This window comes from Struthio camelus, chromosome 14 (genome assembly GCF_040807025.1).
Source record: "Struthio camelus isolate bStrCam1 chromosome 14, bStrCam1.hap1, whole genome shotgun sequence".
Classification (NCBI taxonomy): domain Eukaryota; kingdom Metazoa; phylum Chordata; class Aves; order Struthioniformes; family Struthionidae; genus Struthio; species Struthio camelus.
The window spans coordinates 10,838,618-10,863,294 of NC_090955.1; the positions used below are offsets into that span (position 1 = coordinate 10,838,618).

Sequence of the window (24,677 nt, forward strand, 5' to 3'; positions counted from 1 at the left end):
TTCAAGAGTAAGATTACTGGTGCTCTTTTCATGCGTATCTTGCAGACTCATTTCTTCTCCCTTCCATCTGTTGTTTGACTTTTTTCTTTATTATGTGTTAGCAGTCAACAGCTAAACCATTGCAGGTTTCTTCCTTTGCAGGGCTCTGAATGTGGCATTTCTTGCAGAGGGAGCGTTCCACATGGATGGCTACCACTCTGATGGTTTGTTGTTGCAATCAGGACGTTCCTGCCAGCCTAACCCTAATGTGATGACTATCACATTAGCAGCTTTACATATTTATTGATTTACAGAAGCGTTTTGTATTGCCTTAAGCTCCTGCAGCGTTGTACCCATGCATTAAAAGCAACGGAGAAAGGAAGGATCTTAAGAAAGGTTACACATTTCTTTTTCTGCTATCTTATCTGGCAAAGCAGTAGCTCTTCAAGTTTATCTTGTCGAGGCTATAACAAAGCCTTAGTTTCTATGAAATGTCATATTGCTAAAAGATCTAATTTTTCTGTGATACAAATACAACAACAGAATCTCAAAAAGCACAACATGGAGCAAATGCTTCGTAATGTATCTAACACAGGATCTACAAGTTTGCTAGCATTTTATTTCAATTTAGGCCAAGGGACAATTTTAAAAGATTTTTTCCCAAATTCACAATTCAGAAAAATATGAGTTACTACTCAGCGTAGTATTTTGAACCAGTGCTGTTAGTTGTTTTAGCTGAAATTCAACCCTGATGATATCCAAAGGTCCAATAAAATTTTTCAAGGAAGAACGCCATATTTGTAGAACATAATAAAAATGTGTTCAGCAGCAGTTCCAGCGCCACTGAGAACTGGAGAATGAGGTCTTTCTCAGGGAGCTTCTTATGTCGTGTGATGTTTTAGAAACACATTGTCACCTGAAAAATATCAAACATAATAACAGACAGTTAAATGTAATAGTATCTTTGATCTGTGTTAGTAAGACAAAATGTAAGGCTGTTTATGGCTAATGAGTTAGGTGCTCATTAATGTGTTCCAACAGAAAACACTGACAGTAATAGGCAAAATGAAATGTTCAGTGTTATACCCAGACACAGTACGTTTCAGCTCCTATTACAGTGTGTGCTATAGGGAAAGCAGAAAATCACTGCACACAACTACTTTAAAATTATATATCAGAGCAAGAAAGATGAACATTTGTTTGATTTATTATATACTTTTTCAATGAAGTTCACTTCCAAATAGCACTAATGCCTTTCTTTCACATTGTGCTTTTTGTTCCTGACTTGCAAAGCACCCTCAAAAAGAGGTCAGGATCATTTTAAAAAGACAAACATGAAGCACAGGGAAGTGAAGTTGCATCTCTGATGTCGCTGAGCGAGACAGCACAATCCCCAGCTCTGTTGACCGCTAGTCATAGGAACAAAGGATTAGAAAGGGCATCTTGCGCCATCAAATCCAGCTTCTTACTCTTGAAATCAATTTCGCTATAATAATCTCATGCAAGAGTCTTTGGGGCACACGATCTCTTATATAAACGCCTGCAAATGCTCTTTCAAAATCATCATCTATTTTATATCCTCATATATCCTGATCCTGCAGTGGGAGTCCGTATAACAGCAAGGCATTACGCCTTAGTGATTTGGGACCATCGTCCAGAAAACGTCCCTGTGTTTCAGAGACTGGAGAGCAAATGGGGAATTTCTTCTCATGTCTAATCTGATTTTCTGTACCTCTTGGTGGTCCACCGTGGCAAAAGACCAGCAATAGGTGCCACAACAGACCTGGAGGGTTTTCCTCAAGCAGAGAAACATGAATGTTGAGAGCCTGAAAACTGCAGCTGACTACAGCCATGAAAAGTGAATGCTACCTCCCTGGACAAACTCATGTTATAACTGTAATAGTAGTTAAACATCTTCACTGGAGGCTTGCAGCAGTCCACAGATGCTAATGCAAATGGGGCATCTGGGTTTATCCATGCAAATACCTGGCCTTTCATGTAGGTGCTGACATCCTGGCAAGCGACAAAGCCTCGGATATGCTCAGTCACACGCGCCCCATCACACCCCTCTTGTTTTTCAAATAAATGCTAACTGGGAGAGCGATTAACGCCTTTGCACCTACACAGCCTAGATACAAAAACTCACACAAAGGCAACTCTTAAGCTTGGAGGTCACGTTCCAGTTGCTGGTTTGAGTGTCTCTCTGGACAGTTCTATTATGCAGCAACTACAGCAATAGGATAACATGATACAACCCTTTGCTAATAATTGAGTGTGAAGTGGGCTTTTTGCTTGGTAACTTCAGTTTTGTGCGCTCACTTTAGAGCACGTTCAGAGCTAGCTTCAATACTCAGTATATTATTCAGCTTATTAAACACAAAGCTGTTACCCAACTGTTAGAGGAGGGCACAGCCCCTGAACTTGTTTCCCTTGCTGCTGTTGCTGCTGTAACTCCCCAACCGCCCACTTCTTTGTTTGACTGTCTTTCCTCCCTGAAACATATGTTTCCCCTTTAGATGGCATTTTTGAGCAACAGTTTCCATTGTGTGCCCCTCTTGACTGACAGTTTGATGGCAGCCTGTAAATTACTTGGCACCTGTTTTGTGAATCTGCTTGAAGGAGGGTCTGGCTGCTTAGTCAATGTGTCTTTCCGCAGTTCTGTGGGCAAGAGCCTAGCACAATTTTAGCACAGGTTTGGGTATAAAAGTCCTTGACCACACTTGATACTACCCTTATTTGAAACTCAGCGTTGCCCTGTACCTCGACTCCTATTCTGCCCATCGATTGTGCTTGGCCTTCCCCATTTCCCTCTCGTACAATGCAACACGCATAAAGCTAATGATGGCTCAAGAATGGATCAAGACTGAAAATACTTGATATTTGACAGACAGCTCAGGGAAGTATTCAGGCTTCTGGATGTGCAAGTTAGCAGAACATCTGGCCCTCTGTCAGCTCTCTTTGCTAACAGTGATGCATTTGCTGCTTTGCCTCTATGTTGTACAAATGTGTCTGTGTCTCTGGCCATGACATTTCTACCGTAACTATAATTACAGGATGCAAGCAGTGCTGTATGGAATTCATGTACTCCGTCGAGCTGCATTAAATGGCCACCTGCAGGGAAATGGAAGTCCAGATAATGAGATATATTCCTCCTGGTACCGCACCACTTGAAGCCTCAAAACAAAGCCCTAGAATAGGCGCAAGGGGCTACATTATGCTTGTACTGGCCTCCCACAAGAGGAATGCATTTCACTTATAATGATAACTAACTCCATTGCAGCTTTGTTTTCTTAAGAATAATTACATGCTTCAACTAGAACAACCAGTGCTGATTCTGAGGCTGCTGTGCATTAACATATCACGTTTATTCGGGGAAGCCTTTTGCCCTGAACTCTCCAGGGTGGGAATTACTGCTGCACATGGTCACTGCACTTCTCCTGGCTGTTTACATCTCCCCTCGAGGAGGCAATTTAACTCCTGTGCCCCGGCCTTCTTCCTGCTACAGAGGTGGTGGCTCTGGATGTCTTAAACCTGAAAAATACCAGCAAGGGCCAAATTATGTCTGTCTGTTGCCTTTCTGTTGATAATAACTTTCCTTGCATTCCACTGAGATGACAAAAAGATTATTTTACATGTACTTGTTTCTTACTGCAGAAAATGAATAATTTTAGGGGAAAAACATAGACCCCTATGATCTGATCCATCTTCTCTCTGCTATTTCCAACTATTAAAAGTGTAATGTCGCTCTGAAGCGCACACTTGGAGTGCTGCATTTTCTTCTACTGACAGATTGTTATGATGTTTTCCAAGGTGACCTTCATAAAACATGTTTCTTTTGAAGCTTATATTTCACTCTCCGGTCACAATAGTTCCACACAGACAAGCAAACCATCAGCTCCTGCTTTCTAATTAATGGTTCTTGGAGGCTGCTGAGTGGGGGATATAATTAATAGCACTTAAGTCTGAAGTGCAGAGAAATCTATAGCTGATTACTAGGATGTGTATTTACTTAGGGATTATATGCAAACAGCTCCTAAGTGCAGTCCTGAACAGCTCTCACCAAAATCCCCAGGACCAGGCACCACCTTTAGTCTTACTCTGTGTAAATGCTCAAAAAACTGCTCTGCTCAGAGAGCGAGGCTCCTGCGGCTGGCAGGACTTCCCGCCTGCTGTAGCCCTCTCCTCTGCTCCCGTTTCCTCATAGCAGAGTCCCACTGCTGGGAGCACTACACTGGTGCTTTCTGTCTTTTATATGGCTGTACAGTGGTTCTGCTTGCCAAGGGGCTGCCTACAATGGATGAGCATTGATTGCACCCTACAGAAAATACCTCTGGTTGCATCTGTGCCATCTCTGTGGCACCCACCCGGGAGACAACTTGGTCTTTGGGCCACACTGTTCTGGCACAGTGTCCTCTGGAGCAGACTGGCTGTGCTGGCACTGCACAGTACGTGTCCCAGATTCCTCTCCGCAGTCCTGAGACATAATCATTATGTTAGGTTTTTATTCAGTTCGGAGTGCCAGAAATAACGGGAGGGCTTTTCTTACAGCAAAACAAACAAGGAAAAGTGTTGTGAGCCAAACTGTCAAACTTGAATAAATGTAAGGAAAGTGATGGGGTTGTTCTAGAAAGGAGCTCTGGTGCTCACTTTCACGCATGCAGCAGGGACGGTCAGGGGTGCTGGAGCCAAATCAGGTGCAAAGCCAAATTGCCAGTGTAAATTCCCTCTGGTCAGCTGCTGCTAACGGTGCTAATTTCTGTGCTGAAGTCAACAGAGTGGCATCTTTTCATGCATGCTGAGATCTCAGCGCAGAAGAGAAGGTTGTGAGGCAGGATGAGTGCTCTCAAAGAACGAGACTGTCTCTCTTTCACAGTGGGGTGAAACAAAGGAATAAAATTGATATTCTCTGTCAAAGTTGAAATGACTAAATTCTCCAGAAACATTGCCAGTCTGGGGATGAAGGGGAGAACTGACATCAGAAATCTGCACCACTGTGCAGCCCGCATTATTTGGAGAGATTTTAAAATGAATTTTGCACGTTGAATGGCAAAATATTCAGATGGCTAAGCAATTAAAAGCTATTGGATCTATATAACTCAAAAAGCACTAGGCAGCAGAATATCATTGTCAAGCCCCTTTATGCAAGGGACCATTTTAGTCATCATAGTTGAGGCTGACAACTTTTCTAATATTATAATTACTTCAGTTACGCATAAAATAGGCAAACTCCTACTGAAACATGCACAGCCTGTTTTTTCTTCAGAAAGAACAACACAGAGGCAATTTGCCTTTGAAGAGAAGCATTTTTTGTAACCTATCTGAAAGTTAGTAACTCTTTTAATCTTCAGCCTTTTTGCTATAGCGCGCATGGTAATTTAAAATCCACAAAACACAGACCATCAAAACACTTATCCAGCTATGGATAGTTGGAAAACTTTAAAGGTGCATCTGAAAACGGGCTTGAAAATTAAAATGCTGCATCTAATGCTGCTCTCTAAATAAAGATTCTTTCCCCATAGTTGTACCTCAAACAGTGGCCAGTTAGCAACCACAACTGACCATCCGACCGCCAACTCCGAACAAGGAATAGTTCCTAACAAGTCAAATTTTGATGCTATTAAATAAGATAGCGATATCTAACTGGGAAGATTATATTTTAAATAGCCTTGCTGTAGAACGTTTTTCTTTCTTTTTTTGTGCTTATTTCACCCACATTGTAATCAGATCAAGGCTTTGGAGGCAGAAGGCATCATCTCAAGCAAGAAACAGAAGGCTTTCAAGCTCGACTCTTGCTGTTGAAGACTGCCATGTGTTGTAACAAACGGCTTTGACTCACCAGCTCTCATGGCATAAAAGGGAAGATTGTGATGAGGAGCCTTGGGTTGCTCCAATATTTTGCATACATGCAAGAGGAAGCCAAATGAGCTTGCAGTGAAGGCCAAAAGGCCTCCTTCCCTTACGCAGAGCGAGATTCTCCTTTATGCTGACCATGTTCCACTAAAGGCACATTAAGCCAAGCAGAAGGGCGATACAGGCTTTGTACTAGCTCCGTGCACTAGAATGAATTTTATTCTCTTGAGATAAACAAACCTTGCTTTGTCCAGCCACTGGTTTTGGCGCAGCCAAAAATCAGCAAGTTCCTTGTCCTTCTCCAGAGCTACACAAAGTTCTACTGAACTTCACTGATACAGATGTGGTGTTGCAAGCAGCCCCGGAAAGCCCCTACACGCTATGAGTATTCAGGAGGCAACAAGGTCTTCTAATGAGCTGGGATAAAATGGAGAGGGCAGGCACAGTGAAAGACCAGAAACACATGGAAAACACAAATTCGCTCACTGATTTCAGTTTCACCTACTCTAGGCAACTGTACACACAAATCATTTAACGACAAGTATTTTCTTAACACTGCAAACTTAGTTGGCAAGACTAAGCAGGGTTTATTTCTTCTACCAAGTGGTTGGATACTTCTGATCATCGGGGACTAGTGCAGAAGTACACAGCCATAGCTACCCAACTAGCAAGAGGGATGGGGGATCAGCAGCAGCAAATGTATTAGCAAGGGAATCAAGAGCTTCTTGCCTTGATCAAATGTTTCTTATTAAAAAAGGAAATCACTTGCAAGTCCTTCTTGATCAGATAGTCTGTAAATACAGGTAAAAGGCCCTACTATACCTAGCCAAGTCACACAGGAGATGTGACAGTTGGTGAAGCACTTGTTAATAAATGAAAGGGTAGACTAGCTGAACTGAGACTTCTTTGTAGTAGAAATGTAATGTATGAGGCCTTAAACACAGCTGCTTATTGGCTCCACAACACCCACATTCAGCTCCTTCTGACTTTCCTCGTGCTGCATTAAAATCCCAAGTCAAATCGTGTCCAGGTAAACTTACAAATGGCAAAATAAATCCTCTGTAGGTGAAAAAAAATAGCTTTGAAGGAGAATGTCTACAACCTCATTAATTTGCTAAGAGTACATAAAGGTTGAACAATTCAGAAGATGCTCAGATGCACCTTCATCTGAAGTTCTGAGCTTTAAAGCTTCAGAAGCAAAACAATGTCAGGGAGAAGAGACTGACAGTGATGTCTTGGGCTGGGAGTCAAGGGTTGGAGGGACTGCCTATACTAGACAAAATAGTCTCATGAAAATGATGCCACTAAGATTTAATTTATTGGCCTGTTCTAGGAAAGGTAATGACCTTAATATCATGTGGAGCTTATCAAGAGGTTACTCACATAGAGATATGCTGATTTATTTTCATAATAAATGGAAATAAAAGTCCAGCCACAAGAATTTGCTTGCAGGAATGAATTTATACCATCCATCCAGCTTTCTGTTTAGTATCAAAAGAGCTGATGAACATTTTAGCGATTCGTGGGGACCTAATTCCAACCCCTGCGAGAATCCCTGCAAGAATGCACTTTAAATTCATTTGTAAATAGAGCAAAAACCCCACCCCAATCTAACAAATATATGACGGGGAACAATGTCTCAGCAGAACAAGGATGGGCCCAATTTATCCTAAGTACTGTTTGTTTGCTGCACTGTGCCATCCATGAAGCACTACATAGTGCTTCTCTTACTAGACTGCTTGCTTTATGTACTACCTAAGAATATGCTCTTTATGGCCAAGTCATATATTTTTGAGATGTACATCTCTGAGAAGGTGAAAAGTGAATATCTATGTAAAAACCCAGCAGCCACTGTGGAAACTTGGCTACGTAGTCCACGCTGTGCTGCTGGCCCTGAAGGTGCTCAGCTCCCCCACTGGATCAGTCCCAGATAGCGAGGACAGGCTTTCTCCACACATGGGAATTACATCTGTTACATAACTTTCTCTATGCCAGTCCACAGAGCTGTTAGAAGAGCTAATTTGCTTGGAGAAGTTGATGCTTTCATGGCAGACAAGAGGACGATCATCATGCAAGAAAAAACAGAAAGGAAAGAGTCCCACGAACCAGCCCAAACAGAGGTGACAGAATGGCACAGGAGGCTTGAGAGCTGCCGTGCAAGTGTGCCGCGAGCGTGGTTTAGCTCAAGATAGTTCTAGCTGGGATGCAAGCAGTGAGTCACAGACAGGAGGTATATTTATAGGATTTTGCTTCTTCAGAAGAAAAAATATGAAAGAATCAGAAATGACAGAGGAGTAAGAGTGCTGGATGATGGCAAACGACATATGGGGAACACAGGAGAGGGAGCTTTTGGAATCATTTCTGTAGCCTAACTCATATTGATCTCTGGGGGCCAGTTCACTTCTATTGGGAGAAGCTGGCTTCTGAGACTCCAGCTACAAGATGAAAACCTCGTAATTTCCAGAGTACCAAGTCAGCGTTTGCCAAGTTTCTCTATTCCTCCCTGCAAAACTTTTTTCTTTTAGGGTCAGTTGAAAATTTAGCATAACAGTCAGTTTTCCAGCAGGCTTAAGTTTGAAAGTTGAACTGATCAGATGAGTTAAGACTTGGAGGAGGAAGTTAGCATTTGCTTATCCACTCTGTAGTCTGAATTCTGCTGGGATTTCATATATGCAGGTGCACATGCATTTTCAGGTGTACACACATACAGCAGTTTTTAACTCATCATAGAGATACTGAGGCTATTTTCTCTTCTGAAAATACAGGAAAGATATGTGAGGAATGACACTGCTCTTAAGTAACAGCTGATAATTCTGATTTCCAGGTATGCTATTTTTTGCTCTCCAGGAAATAAATGCTGAATATGTCTCTAAGAGCTGACATGTTCAAGAGGGAGCATGTTATTTGAGCCACTCTTGAAGCACCATGTCCTTTTGGAAACAACATAAACCTAAGACCTTTCATTTCTTTTGCTCTCATCTACATATTCTCCTTCTGCCCTTAAGAAACCTAGGCAAGATTGAACACAATTTCATGAACAAGTTACTGTGTAAATTGTTACCTCTAATTTTACTGAAAATACTTCTTCAGAATTGCAGCTTCGGCTGCCATCTCCTCTTCTGTCCTCCACTTGTCAGGAGAATCCTCTTCTCCTTTGTCATGTCGTTGCAACTTTCGGGGGGAAAGGGAGAAAAAAAAGAAACAGAATTTGTTATTTTTTCCATTTTTCCTATTGTCAAATTCAGAGTGTGTCCGTATTCACCCAATCAAACTATTTGTGCGTCCATGGGATGGAGGGACCTGGTGATGGAGAGAAGATAGCACTGGTGGACTGTTCAGACTGCAGACAGTAGTAGGATTCGTAAAGTGGCTTTGATGAAATTATTAGGATAAAGCAAGGTGCCAGGGTGAATGACATGCACTGACAGAGCGCACCTTTGTGAGCTGATGGTCAGACACCTAGCAAGTGTTTGAAAGGCTAACGCTGGTCGGTAATAGGATAACAAACACCCTCTGTTATTTTGAAGCGCCTGTTGCATCAGTGGAGTGAGCTTAGGGAGAAGCTGCCGATGGCACCTTGTCAGCAATTCATGTAAAATTTTCCCTCTGGCTTTTCCTCTGCCCATGGGGCCGGCTTTCTCATCAAAGACCTGTTGTGATAACAAGGCCCGACTGCAGCCGCTTCCCATCAGCAATTTGTACCAGTAATGTTCAGAACAAATATATTTCCTCCCTGCACGTAAGTTATTAGTCCTTCCTTGCCCTTGTTGAAAGCGAGACACGTCCTTACCCTAGACATAAACTCTTTTCTTCTTTTAAGCACACCATGTTTTAACTGGTGATTCAGTGGGGAAAAGATCAAAAGTATGTGAAACAGATGATTTTTGCATCGAGCTTGCAAAATAGGCTCACAAAAATAAAGTTCTGTCCCATATACAGTCAGTATTAAGTGATACTATCCCAGATATGACAACTTCAAACAGAGCCCCTGCCTCTACAGGGCAGCAGAGGGGAGAGTCCTCTTTTATAGTAAACATATTGGGCTAGCACTTGAACGACTATTTGTTCACGTGTACGCTCAAAAGAATGTCTGCCACTAATCAAGTGCAGACTACAGTTACAACAGACAGCAGAAACATTTGCATTAATTGGTTGCTTTATCTCAAAAGCATTGAGGATTTCCCGTGTGTCTCTAGGTACCAAGCACAGCACAGATTGTATTACAGCATCAGTGCTTCTGAAGAACATTATATCATCAACTTTTTGTTAACTCCACAAGCAAAGCTGGAAACTAATTAATTTGCACCTTTTACTTCTGGACAAATTTTAGTCTAGAAGATGAAGCAGTTGTTAAAAGCAGAGATGAAACAATACTGTATCTGCCAAGCAAACTGCATTACTGTATATGGCATGTTTAGCAATAAACTAGGATTATTAGCATATATCCAACTCACAAATACTTTTATTTGTGCTGCGCTTCTCCTACTCTGAATTTTGCTGCCAGCTATAGTCCTATGCAGGTTTCCATTCTGCAACACAGATTTCTTTCTGCTCAGCAGATGAAGCTGCATTAGAAAGCTATTTCCTTTCATGCCAAGACTGATACAATACAATAGCTATAGGCAAATAAAGGGTATTACTGTTTGACTAGTAGAGGACTAATCTTCATTGTTACACTAGCTCTAGGTGTGTTATAAATCCATCTTATAATAATGTTACAGAATTATGGATAAAGATTAAAATAAATAGGAATAGGTACACTGTACACACTATCAACATACATCATTTGTGTCTCCAGTGCTTGACTCTGGAGCCAGGTTGTGAAGTGTCTCTACATAATAATGCAAATTGTATCACATTTGAGCCTGGGTGACTTCCTGCAGGGGGAAGTGAAAGTTGGTGGTTCCTGGGGAGCCACCTCAGTTCCTCGGTTTGTCCCCAACAGCGTGGGAGTGATCTGCACCCTGCTTACCCAACTGCAGAGGGGAAATGAAAGGCGGAGGGACTCAAACCCATTGGCCACACGTTGGCAGAGCTGCAGCCCTGTCCGTGCGCCTGCTCTTACCCACTGTCCGTGCCTGTATTGCACAGAAGTAACTTGGTTTGGCTGGCCCCAAGAGCACGTTATGGGAGCAGCCTTCGTTATCCCGTACTTTCCGTGGAGCGCAAGCACACACGCTTCACAGAGGATGCACTGCGACAAGCTGAGGGGGTAAATCAATCATCTCGCTGAGCCGTAAGCTGGTTTTCTAAAAAAGCAACGTCTTCCCCTTTCAACCTGCTGTCAGCAGGAGATACAACTGGCAGCAGCCAAAGGCAAAGGAGGGCAGCCCCCGTTCCTCAGGGTCACCTTGCTTAATCTGCAAGAAGTGCTTTCAGAGACATGCTTTGGTGGTGGTGGTTGTCCTTCGCCAGCCTGCTTCTGCAGAGCTTGAGTACCAGCACCAGCAGCTGCTGCTGAGACCAGCAAAGGGGGGATTTGCTTTTTAGTTTTACTTTTGCTTACTCAAAGAAACTGAAGTGAACAGTAGTAAGGAGGCATACTGTGAAATGTCTTTGGTTGTTGTCTAAATTAAAACACTGTGAGAAATCACAGTCCGTGGTGACTTCTCAAAGCTGGCAGCGGAGAGAGAGCGTTTCTTTTGCTACATAACTGCTAACCTTTAAAAATAATCAATCTTTGACTTAAGGTTAAACTAGATATAGAGGGAGCGGCAACGAATTCTCAAAGCTTGCCTAGAAAACCAGTCTACTTCGATAGCCCTGGCTGCTGGTACACAGCCTGCAGTACAGTATAGCAAAGCATCACAGAAATACCTGAGAGCAACTCAGCCCTACTCATCACCCCTACTCACACGTGCCTCTCACTTTTAAAGCATGTACCCACGTTGTGTGGATACACTGGGTACGATAAACCACAGACTGTAGCGTTAACTCACTACTACAGCCCATTTACTCATTTTTGACTGATGAGTATTATTCCATTATAAATTAGCTACGTCCGCCCAAACAGTGTCCCAGGATTAATCTCTGTTAAAACCTCTTGCTGTGTCAGTAATTTCTGAAATGCAGTAAGTGATTAGCACCACAATGACTCTCAGTTTTTGGTATTACGTAAACATCACCACAGAGATTTGGAAAACTGCTTTTGCTGGCTGCCTACCCTACTTAGGTGTTTTCATCCTGCCTTTCCAGCACAAGCCGAGTCACACGGCTGGCCAGCTGGAAACAGAACTAAATTATGGAGAGCCTGGCTCTATAGAGGATGTTCTGGATGTTAAACACTGGGCATGTTCAAAATCAACAGTACCAATAAACGGAAGAATTATCTCATGGGTTCTTATGTAAGGTACTTTTAAAGAAGGCTCAGCTCTCAAAGTGAGAGCATGAGTAAGCAATACTTAGTTTAGTAAAACATTATTTGTTAAAGAGGCTGAGATAATCTCCATAATATTTGGGCTGAGTTGGAAAGCTGATTTTCAGGAAAGAAGAAACTATCAGTATCAAATTGCATTCATTTTGCATTCGTATGTGAAACAAAATTAACAATCAATACTTGTTTCTAAGGGATTTCTGTGTCTTGGAGTGTTTTCCTATCCAGACACGTATGCAAATCCCAGCTGCGCATCTCTATAAGCATCTGACCTGCTATTGAAAATTTGGATTGTTGAGGGGAAGCAATGCTCTCCTCCACCTGCAGGATGCTCCAAGGTTCTGCTCAAAGCAAAGGAAAAACAGATACCTCTACTTTCCAGTTACCCATCTGTAAAGACTAGTGATTTGCCCCTTGTTTTTTAGCCAGTAAGACAGACTCAGACTGGAGAACTTTAGCTGATGTCTCTACTCAGACAGACATATTCAAATACAGACTATCTTGAGATATTTTCTGCAGAAAATTCTACATAAATTTTCTAGCAAGCTAGAAAAGCTGATAGCTCTCAGAAAGAAAAAAAAAAAAGAATACTTTATTTAGAGTCCCACATCACCTGCTTGATATTATTTTCCATTAGAGTAGTTTTAAACAGATGTCCCTGGCCAATCTGACTGGAGTTGAAGACTGACTTATCCACATCCTCTCAAAAAAAAAAACACTTTTGCTACCTTCTCTCCGATTACCGGAACAAGGTTTCCATATCACACATAGGTCTCTAAACAACAGCCGTTGCTCTTCTTGCAGTGAAAGTCTCTAGGAGAAACTGCTCAGGGCTCCATCAACTCTGCAGCTTCAGAACCTCTTCTAGAACAGATTTTTGAGTTTCCAGTGGCAATAAGCAGCGGCTGTTTCAAGTGAGGAGAAAGCAGCCAACACAGAAGTTACAGCAGTCGCTTCTGTGCAAACCCCTCAAGCTCCTGCTCAGTTTTCAAATCACTTCACCTGAGTAAATGGCACAGATTTGCTGCAGGTCTTCCAGGGACATGCTCAGGGCAGCAGGACCCCGCTCGCGGCTCTTGCAGAGCTCCAGAGAGTGCTAGGCAGGTGCGCTCCCGACGAGTGCAGGATGGTGGATACCTGACCTGCTGCCTGACCTCAACCTGAGCTTCCCCGCAGACACAGAGGAGCGAGGACACACAGTGTGCTCTCAGTGCTGTTAGGGTAACGCTGGCAAAAGGGGAGGTGGACAAATGCAGGTACGAATACGCAATGCCTATGCTAAGTGAAAGAAAGAAAAATTAGGAAGCTATAACACAATAAAAAAGCTAGATGCTTCCCTCAGTGCACCTGGGAAGCCTGACAGGAACAGAGACAAATACAAAGGAATGGACCTCTATGGTATTTTATATTGACATGAACTTCATCTTCTAAATATAACCAAATCTTTTCCATCCAGACTGCACTGCAGCAAGGAAGTAGAAGTTCTGGATATTGTGTCAGCAATTCCTCCCGCATCGCAAAGCGGAGGCTCTGCTGGAGGAGGCTGCCTACAGACAGCATTGCATTGCTGCAGAGACGGGTGCAGCGCCGACACGCAGGCAGTGCACGATGCAGTCACGCGGCAGTCTATAAATACTTTTCTGTAGTGTGCCAAGCTAATTAACATTTTAAAACTGCTGATACGTTGCCTGCTTCTGTAAGAGAAAGGTAACGTGAAAGCACCACATCACATAGAGATGTTCTGTTGCAGAATTCAGAAACCCTCAGACTCTCTGAAACCAAAAGAAAAATCATTATTGCTCCCAGAAATACAGAGGTATCTCAGAAATGCAAGAACTAATAAAAAGGTAAGCAAACAAATTAGTGTGGCTAATCAGTTAGATAACTCTGAAGGGAGGGGGTAGGATGGAAAAGAAAGTGAATGTTGCTTTTGGGCAGTTTCCATTACGTTAAAAACTTTTTTAACATTCTGGGCAAACACTGAGACACACGTTACTCAATTCTCTAATTGCAGTTGCCCAGCAAATTACATATTGTGTGGTTCAACATTCTTCGAGCGCTAAGACTCTTGTTCATGACCTAGTACATCCTCTCGCCCTGCAGTACAAATAAATACACTATTTCTAAGACATGCCCTTCTTCAAGAAGATCATTGCTGATGTCTGCCTTCTTGGGCTTCCTGATAAATTATCCTCTTCTTTCACCTCAAGCAGAAAATGCTCTTCCACCAATAATCTATGACTGTCAGTCTTGATTACTTGCAAACAGTGAAGCTCTTTGAATATTTCTGCTTGGGAAAAGCGTTCATTTTCTCACTCATGTCTCCCAGTGTGAGCTGCTGGCAGACCTGACAGCTGTGCTTTATGTTATTTTATTAAAGTTGTTAGTGCTGCAGAATGGTTTACGTTTTTATCACTGCAATTCTTAAGGGAAACATAATATTGTTTTATAACACATTCGCATTGTGGAACCTCTGCTTCTTGCCCTTTGCTGAGAGAAGCCCAGAATTCACAACGCAGCCGACTATGGTGAACCCAGGTCTAGCACCGGCAGTTGCTTTAAGTGACATCTGTATTATAGTTTCTTCAACTTATCCCATAACATCAACAGAAAAGTAACCTAGGTGAATGTAGAGAACTAGCTAAAAGTACTGGAAACATGATTTTATGGTAGTTAGCACTATTCTGATTCTCCATGAATATTTACTGTTGATACTTGTTTATATACGTAAGAATTTATAACCTCCAAAGCATTTAAATAAAATATAAAAGAGTGGTGGAAAGTAATTGTGCCAAACTACTGCACCGCAACAAATGCAACTGCCTCGACAATTATATGCTATGATTTCGCATTATCAAACCAGCATCCAAAAAAAAAAAAAAAAAAGAGCCAGGTTTTGCCAGCACTTTGGATCAGATACTACCCACCACCCAAGTGGCGGTGCTCATTTTTATCAGTATACCTTGGGATATCCCAGCTATCTTTTCCACACTGAACTCCCACACTTGGGTGACATCTGCAGAATGATAATTCTGCCTCGGATTAACACACTAACCATGAGGAGGCTGAAAGTCTCCTCTCTGGCTGCAATCCATTTCTGGAGATGGGAGACAGAAGGGATGGGGGTGGCCGGGGTGGAAGGGGGCTGCTGCACGGAGTGCTTCCTGCAGCTCCTGGACAGCCCTAGTGCCGGGCAATGAGCACGCACCTGCAGCACCACCTGCCCTTGTCCTCGCATTGCCCCAAGAAGCCATGAGGGGCTGTCACCCAAGCATCCTGCCACAGGGGACGAAAGCCACAGGGCCGAGCTGGCCAGGGACTCCTCAGCCCGCTGCTGATACTAAAGACCTTCCCGCCCTGGTGGTGCCTTGTAGCCTCTCTGCCTCCTCTTGCCCTGTCTTTACATCAACTCAGTTCCTGAATTGCTTCCTTTGCCCTCTTCTCCCTGCTCTTGTCCTCCTCACTCTTTTCCCTCAGTGCTTCTTTTCCCTTCACTTCTCTTAATACTTAGCTTATGTCCTCAGAGAGAGCCTGCATTTCCACCCCTCCTAGTAATGTAATTAAATGTGACATTTACTGCTCTCCCTCGTATCTCCTGACATGTTCTACCCTTTCGTTACCCTCGGCTGCTTTGCCGAAGGGACTGCGAGCTTTTTGGTGGGCAGCCTCCTCTGCCAGTCCAGGTCTACAGCCTCTCATCCCGTTTGCCTTCAATGTTGGCTCAAGTCTCAACCTGACTGGAAATAATAAAAAAAGGAATGATGGACACAACAGAGGATGGTAGGGGTAGGACCCCAGGAAAAGCAAGACACAGCTGGAAAGCAAGCATGGCACGTTCATCCCTGACCACACGAGAGAGAACCTACTAGCTATTCTGCTTTAACACGATGTGAGGGCCTGGCTGACCGCATCAGCTGCAGCGGGATCTCAACACCCGTTTCCGAGTTGCCTTTGCCACAGCTCTGCAACCTCAGCAGCCCACACAGTTCGGAGCCCTTCTCCTTCCCTAGGCCTGTCTTCATGTTTAATTACAGCTACAAGGCTGCTGCAGTGTAATTGCTTTAATTTACAGTGAATACTGCAGAATAAAACCAGACATCCCATAATTTCCTCATCTGCTGACTTTGCTTGGGATTCTATATCATATCAATATCTGCATCTGTGCATAAACACAGCCACAAATTCCTGATTCGGGGGTTTTTGTTACTTGCTGTTACGTGTTATTTAAGGAGATGGAAAAGAAAGCCAAAGTAGGTTACCTGCGTTCTAGAAAAGTTTTAACTATCTGCTGGAAAAATCATTCTCCAATTATTTCCCCACATACTCATGAAATATACTGCTACCTCACAATTGCTGATATTACCCCTGCAAAGCATACATTCCATAGAAAAAACACAGTTCATCAAAGCCGTGTTGTTGCTGCGTTTTAAAGAGGGTGCTTTTTTTTTTCATCTACTTGTTGTCATAATGACTGTAAATATTTTTTCAGTTTTATTATTGCGCTTGGGGGAAAGACTTCAACCTCACTGTTGTCACAGGCATCTGAATAACTGCACCCTTTTCAGTGAAGCACTCAGATGAAGAGGATTCTGTGGAAATACATGTAAAGGTTAAGTAAAACTCTTAAGCATATGTGTTTAAGTGCTTTGCTGAAATAAACTCTGCAAAAGCTAGTTCATAACAATTTTGCATGACAAGAAAAAGAACAAATTGCAAAAAGCATCCCAAGAAAGTTGTTTCTGAATGTATAAAAAAAAAGCGAGCCCACAAACCGAACTCCGGTTGTGCACAAAACACAGACTTTCCAGCTGCGATTCGGTGAAATATGTAGATTGCTTTCTGAAGAGCTCGAAGATTGACAGAATTCCAGTTTAGCTCCAATGGAGATAACATTCGTGGAAAGTGAACGCATTACAAAGGAGATACTTGAAGGAACATCCACTGGGGTAAGAAGCCCTGCTGAAGACTTGGAGGACTGCTGTTTGCAATCTGATACGAAGCCAGGCAAGCATCTAGAAGTAGGTTTGGATACATTTTCACCACATAAAGTAGAAAAAGTTGCCCGTTATCCTCCCAGCTAGCAGATAACGTTATAAACACCTCTGCAGTTTTCCTCACCTGGAAAGACAAGGAAGGTGCATGCGTGCAACTTCCTAATGGCATTTGCTAGTGAGCAGTGCCTACAGGAACGGAATGTGTTGCCCAAAGCCCTGGGTAAGAAATGGCAATGTCATCAATGTGATAATGCTGGAGGAAATGCTATCCTGCGCGCACAGCCTGCCATGCAACATCACTCATTTGGAAAAAGGCTATTTTTAATCACGGAAGAGCACTTTAATCAAGGATAGAGTTGGTGATTCAAAAATTTCATGCAGGTGCATGTATCACTTGACTGAAAGCATTTTCCCAAAAGGTTAGAGCTGCAGAACAATCTCTACGTCCCACCCCAAGAGCGGAGATAACCTCTTAAGTGCCCATATCAGGCTGATGTACTCGAGTTACCTACCCAGGGATTCTCAAAGTCACTACTTCCCCTGCTAATCTTCTTAACTTCAGACAAATATTTGCCGTACCCAGAGCATACTCAATAAGATTCACGGCATGTCAAGGAAGACACATTTGTGCTAGGGAGGTTGATTCAGTTTGTTTTCTTTGTCTTTTTCTGTCAGCACAAAGGAAATGGGCTGAACGTCCCACGGCACAGCCAGAGAGGCCAGTTCAGCACAGGAGGTGGGAGGCAAACGCTGTCCCCATCTCCCAGGGGAGTCTTTGTTCTCCCTCACCCCGTCTCTGGGAGCTGTAGGAAGAGCCCACACACATCCAGAGCAGGTAACAGACTTCTTCCTCTCTGAGGACCGAGCTTACTCGGACTAAACAGATCCCATTACACATTCCCCTGCTCCCGCTCCCAACCCTTTTTGAAAGTCAGAAGAAAACATTGACTCAATGTGCCCTGGAGTAACTCCTACTCTGAGTCACCCTCTTCACTCAACTACAGGGAGATTTTTAAGGAGATTCCAGATGTCTAAAATGAGACGTGCTGCAAGAATGAGGAAAACCTCTGGTGTTTCAACGCCCAGTCTTCTGCCTGCTTCCAGCCCTGGTATCTCAGGGGATCCATCACCCGGCAGCCAGCCTTCACAGGACGGTCTTGTCTCCTTTCCCTGCAGCTCTCGCTGCGCACGACCTTCCCGAAAGTCACCAAAGTCGTCCGATTTTAGCTGTCAGCCTGCTGATGCAGTCCCCTGTGCATGCCCATGCCAGCCACTGGGGAGCAAAGCCTTGTCTTGGCCACTCTGCAGCACCTCCATCCTTCCAGGATCAAGGCTCCTTTGGATGCAGCTACCTCCCTGGGACTGCCTCTCCTCCCAGGCATCCCTCGGCTATTTCTTTAGCTTTCATCCTTGCACATGCAAAGGTGCCTTGCCTCAGAGATTGCCTCTCTGGGATTTAAGTGGCCACTACCCTCTAGCAAGTAGGTACTAAAATATGTTAAGGAAGAAATTGCTCTCTCGTTTAACATTCCCTCTGAAAAATATGGCTGCATTTATTATGCAGCATATTGTTTTATATACTGTTTTGTAATAATAAGTCACGTTTAAAATGTCATGACATTTAAATCAACAGCAATAAGAGGGAAATACTGGAAAAGAACAAGATGATCAAAAAGAATTTGAAAAATCCTGGTAAAACGTTCTGGGCCAAATACCACTGTTATATTACAAATAAAGCCACAAAAACTTAAAAGTCATCAATGAGAAAACGAGGTCTCTGCGCCACCATGGTGGCCCCTGGGCTGTGGCGGAGGCAGCACTCCCTCCCAGGTGCCACCAACAGTCGTGCAGCCACAGAGAATGGTGCCCAGAGCAAAGCCCTCCCGGTGCTCTGTCTCTCCCTGTGCTGCCCTTTGTCACTAAGTCACCGTGACAGTGTGGAAAACTGCCCAATATGTCCTTGGGACTTGCTAATGCTATTTGTCTCAGGGAGAAGCTCTATTTCGATGCCTATGCCAAGTTATATGAATGAACTTTACATATAATATAAAAGCCTACTTTAATGTGACTTCATAGCCTTTGAGGAGAGGCAGGGACTGTCTACCACAGGTGATCTACATGCATAATGGCAGATTTTCACCAGAAAGGCTTCTAATGTTAGAAAGAAAATACTTCGATCAGATGAGCTACTCTGTTCTTGCAGATTTGGTGCTCATCTTTTATATCAGGTCTAGACCCTTATGCCAGCATCACTCACTGCTGCCTCCACACTCCCTCGCCCCCCACCAAGGGGAAAAAAACAACAACTGCAATGACAAAACAGACGGTGATGCAACGAAACATTAAACCCGATCCCAATACCTGGGCAGTGCCATGAATATTTCACGGAGGCATGGGGTAGAAAAGACAACACAGTGACCTTTTCTAGCTTCTTCAGAGATAGCTAACTTTGTAATCGCTATAGAAGGGTTGAGGACACACAGGAGGGAGATCAAGACTATTTAAAAGAAACTGTGGATATTTTTAAAAATTAGTATCTCAATGTTCCCATTATAACCTGCCAATATGAATGACATTTACTCTTGCTCCGAGAAATGAAAGAAACTCTAAAAGACAGACTGCATTAAGAATCTATTGATATTCCACTGACCTAGTGGTATACGAACCAGACAAGCTTTGTCAAGGGCAAACGCCCTAGAGTCTGCAAATTCATCTCTTAAAGTAGCAGTAAAAGAAAAACAAAATATCTTCAATGTCTAGAATAGATATAAAAGCCAATGGAGGCTTGCACTTTCTTGATGTTATGACGGTAGTATATGGCATCAGATTCAGATATGGGAGCAGTAGTGGCGATTCCAGATGGTCAATCATCTCTTTCAGTTTTTGCGAGCCAGTTAATACTGCCTTAATATTTAAATGGGAATTTTTCATAGCAGACATCACATGGGGTTTTGCCTAATTTATTTTTCTTCTCTTGTGCAAACTTCACGAAAAATAAGCTACCCATAGCAGAATATGGTCCAAGACCTGTGTTTGGGATGGATGGATGGAAACAGAAGATGCAAGATGCAGATGCATCTTGCAGATGTCCTTGCGTTTTCTGAGCCGCACTGGTAGGAAGACCCGGAATAGGGAAGAGGGAGGAAAGCAGGGAACAACTTGGTGTTGTTCAAGCAGGCTCCTTCATCCCTCAGATGAACCTCTCCTTTTAATAGATACACTAAACCAAATGAGAACAGAAGTCACTGGCAACGGGCCCAGCACAGGAGCCCTTACTTGGTGAAACTCTGCCGGGGGTAGCAGTGGCTTTATTGGGGTGTGGAGGGGCACAGGCTGCCTTCGCCTGGAGGAGGAGGAATCTATTTGCTCCTCTGCCAAGCTGCAAGGTTGGCCTTCTGTTCAAATTCTTTTTCTGAGGAGTACGACCACAGTTGTACCCACGCTATGCCCAGGCTGAAGGACAAGGACGGCATAGTAGACTGGAAATAGAAAGTTCTGCAATTAATTTCAGTGAAGGGACTGTGAATTTGGGGAGAATTAATTTTAGCTGAATACATGTTGCAGTTAATTAAAGCTGATAGCTTCCACTAGTAGGAAGGTGTTTTTGATAAAAACACATTGTTTTTCCCTAGGCAGTTTAGTAAGACTTTCAGTTGCCATAGTCCATGTCATATCCTTCCAGATGCTCCTGCATTTCTATAGCAGAATGCATGTCCTGGATAACAATATTTAATACACAGACCTCAGTATCATTGCTTTTACACTGAATTAAGATGCCTTTGAACATAGATACTTTAGAAATATTCATCTGGAAAAGTCACTGGAACTTTTTTTTGTTTGCAACATTTGCATGAGTTCCATTTCTATGCCAGTCAACTGGAAGAAGATCACATAACTTCTTTTGCTATAACTGAGAGAACGTGCTGCTTCAGAGCTAGAGAAAATCCTACAGTGCCTCAAGCATGGGGTGGTGATCACATGAACATGGGTGATGAACAGTAGGAAGAGTACAAAGATAGAAAAAATTACCCAAACATTCTTAAGTTTCAGAGACAAAAAGTAACTTACTTTGTTTTCACTTCAATCGACCAGTTTGTTCATGCATTAGGGAACAATGAGGCCAGCAGAATTCAAAGCAGTTTTCAGGAGATATGAATAAAACTATAGCTCAGCTGAGAAGCTGTTGTACATTACTCTGAAAGCTCACCTCTAATCCTTGTGGATTAAACACTACGAGAACAGATCTAGCATGGGCTTGTTTTATCTCAATTTGCCAGACTAGGAATTTGCAGGTTTCCTGCTCTCGTTCTTGAGGAGGGAGTTGATTGGGGAATAGGTTGTATGGTCACGCTCTCTGTGGAGGACGTGCACAAATAATTTCATTCATTTGGACATGATTCCAATTCAGAGCAAGGTATCTTGCAAGCAGAACTTCTTGCCTAAGAGGTCTGCTGCTATGTTTTTTCTCCCGTTTAGGTCTGCTTTTTTTTTTTTTTTTTTGTTAAAAACAATCTTCAAGCAAAATGCACAAAAAAGATTATGTTCGCAGTTTGTGCTTCCAGAGTTTAGCCTCAGCAGTGCACATACTGAGATGTACAAAGGCACACAAACTCTCCTCCTTCATTCTGACCCATAAGCACTATTACATTGCATTTAATTGCAGAAGACACCATCTCCACAGCTTTATTTTCTCACATGACATCTTGTGAATTGCTTTTAAGAAAACCCATTTACATGACTTCTATATATATGTAAACTAGTATTCTAATGTCACATTCTTGTTTGCACTTATCCTTGTATCCATGTCAGCTAATCATAATGCAAAAAAAAAAAAAAAAAAGGGAGGGGAGCCTTTTATATATTTCCATTAGGAAACAGTAATTTTCATAAAACACAAGTATTTGACTGATCCTATGTAAAATCTGTTCCACTGGAAAACTGGCATCTTGCCCATCATCTCTTCCACAAAGTTCACTATCTTTGTCAGTGCTCATCTACTTGACTTCTTAATTGTCTGTGTTCACTGGTTGTATCAAATGGAGTTTTCCTTTGCCTTTGCTCACTGTGTATTACATCTTTTAATCGGTATATATAATTACTTACCACAATCTGCCATGCCAGATTTTCTAAGCATTAGTCTAATTAACTTAAGCTTGATAATTATGTTTCAGATATCGTAACAGTATGCACAGAACTTGCAGATTACGTTGTTGGCTTAGTTGTTTTTGATAACGTTTTTCTCTTATTCTGACTTTTCACTTTTTCCTTTTGTTTGTTCTCTTTTTGAATGTGGGGTAGTGCAAGAGGAAAGAGGGGCTGGTATTCTGTTTGGATGACTGACAGTTTCCCTAAAAGCAGTCTGTTTCTAATAGCAAAACATCAAATAAGTCAACATAAATGAAATCCTTGTGTTTTTGGATCTGTTCTCATCTACTTACAAGAATAAAAGATTAATATGTTGGTGAAGAAAGAAACTTGAGATTTCAATAGTGGAATTCATACTAAATTCAAACACAAATCTACAGCTATTACTGGCCAATTGTGAAAGCACTCAAACTTTCCACAGGTCTCCGGTCTCAGCTATTCTAATTATATGTCTGTTGGCGACAGCATGCCACCAGGGAGGCAATAAATAAGTGATAACATGCATGGGACCTGGCACACATACCTTCTCCGCACACAAAGATCAGCCTCCGCAAAGCGAGGCAGGCCATCTGGGCATATGAAATATGCAAGCCGAAGACCCCGAGGAAGAGAGTAGAGATGCGGGGGACACTTATGTCACAGCAATAAACAAAGGCACCAGCAAAAGAAATCTGTAACTGGCTGTGGATTTTTATTTGCCTTTCTGATGTAAAGCAACATTTCTTTACACATCTGTAAAATTCACTTTAGTATTCTCCTTTTACAGCAGCGAAGGTACCCTGCTGCGTGGGGTTTGCTTTTCTCCTGGGTCAGAGTGTGAGTATTGTGTCCTACCAAACCGGGGGAAAGGAGATGGAGCATAACCCAGGTCAGGAAGACCAGGCAGCCGTCTCCCTGCTCCAAGGACCCAGCACTGGGGCATGGATCAGCCTCGCTGACTCAAGCCCACTGAGCCGTGATCAGGTCCCTAAGGTGTCCAGACCACAGTATGGGGATTGGGCTGCAAACCCACTGATATTATGTCCACGCCAAGAGTTTGCTTGAACATTGGGTACAGCGGTAAATCAGTATTTTCGAGCCTGCTCAAAGAACCACACTGAGGACTTTACATTTACGCTCAAGATACTGGTGAAGGTTTAACAAGCGATGGAACACTAGAAGTTGAACACTGTTCAGCTGCTCCTATTTTTAACAGGGACTTAATAGATACAAAGACAAGGACAGGAACAGGCAGTTCCTCTTGCTGAAGTTCCTCTTACTCAAGCCCTTACTTTCAGGTGACTGAAGGGCTGCATCTCCCTTAACAGGAGAAATTACCAAGGAAGCAATCAGGGTGGCTAGTACATAAATAAGCATAGCATAAATCTCAATATTAGTAATTAGCATTTGATTCAATCAGACTAAAAGTGTCAGAACACCATAGCAGCTATTCCTTATAGGAAACTATTTAACATTCCAATTATCTTCAACAAATTAACCTCAAAGTATGGCTGAGGCACAATTTTCTAAAAATCCCTTTGCTCATCTACAGTCCACTTGGAACTAATTTCACTTCACAAGTCTACCTCAATTAACATTTTTCTGTATTTCACACATGAGTAACTGCATTACTGAAATATGCAATCCTTTCCGAAATTTAATAGCTGAGATACCTTTTTTTTTTTTTTGATTCTACAAATGAAGGAACATCATTTCCTGCTGCTATCTCAAACCGATTAAAATTCTTTTTATACTGGCTTTGTATTTCTTCAATATATGTATGAACCAAAAAAGGTCGCACATTTTTCACATCATAGTTGTTTGGAAATGATCTGTTACGCAGCACTCCAAAGGCATGAAGAGGTTTACAATTAGCACATTTTAAAATTTGTTTTATATCTTCTGTCACTAGAATTTTTAAAGATTGATTATTGCTTGAATATTTTATATTAAGAAAGAAAAGCTTGATCAGCATAATTCTACATTATCTGAATTACAAAAACTCGGAAAACATGCAAGTTAATTGACAGGCCTGGAAGGAAAGAACACCACACCCATCTATCTGCCACTAGGCAACTAGCATGAGACAAACAGGCACTGTAAAACGCAGAACACTTTTGCATATAATACATCCTGCATATTATGTAGCAGAGGTAGAATGACAGATATCTAGTTGCATTACCTCAAAGTGTTTTCACATGCATCTAAGACATGAAAATTATTGACCAGCCTCAACACATCTGCATAGTAGGAACCGTAGCAGAGTCATGAGCTGGACCTCATGACTCTTCTCCGCTTTTCTTGGTATTGTTTGTGGTTTGCATAACAAGATGTAATGCAAAGATGTAATTTAATAT

At 42.5% G+C, this 24,677-nt stretch overlaps 1 protein-coding gene across 50 annotated transcripts in view; it reads right to left on the reverse strand.

Moving 5' to 3' along the window:
- Positions 1–578: 578 nt before the first annotated feature.
- The window catches only part of FHIT (fragile histidine triad diadenosine triphosphatase), a 620,374-nt gene continuing 596,275 nt past the window's right edge, over positions 579–24,677 (reverse strand). For all 50 annotated transcript variants that reach the window (XM_068906936.1, XM_068906915.1, XM_068906914.1 and 47 more), the window contains 2 exons: positions 8,891–9,000; positions 579–895 (listed from right to left, as the gene is read on the reverse strand). In XM_068906936.1, coding sequence (XP_068763037.1) covers positions 8,899–9,000 — 102 coding nt within the window. In that variant the 3' untranslated portion in view covers positions 579–895; positions 8,891–8,898. The remainder of the gene's footprint in view (positions 896–8,890; positions 9,001–24,677) is intronic.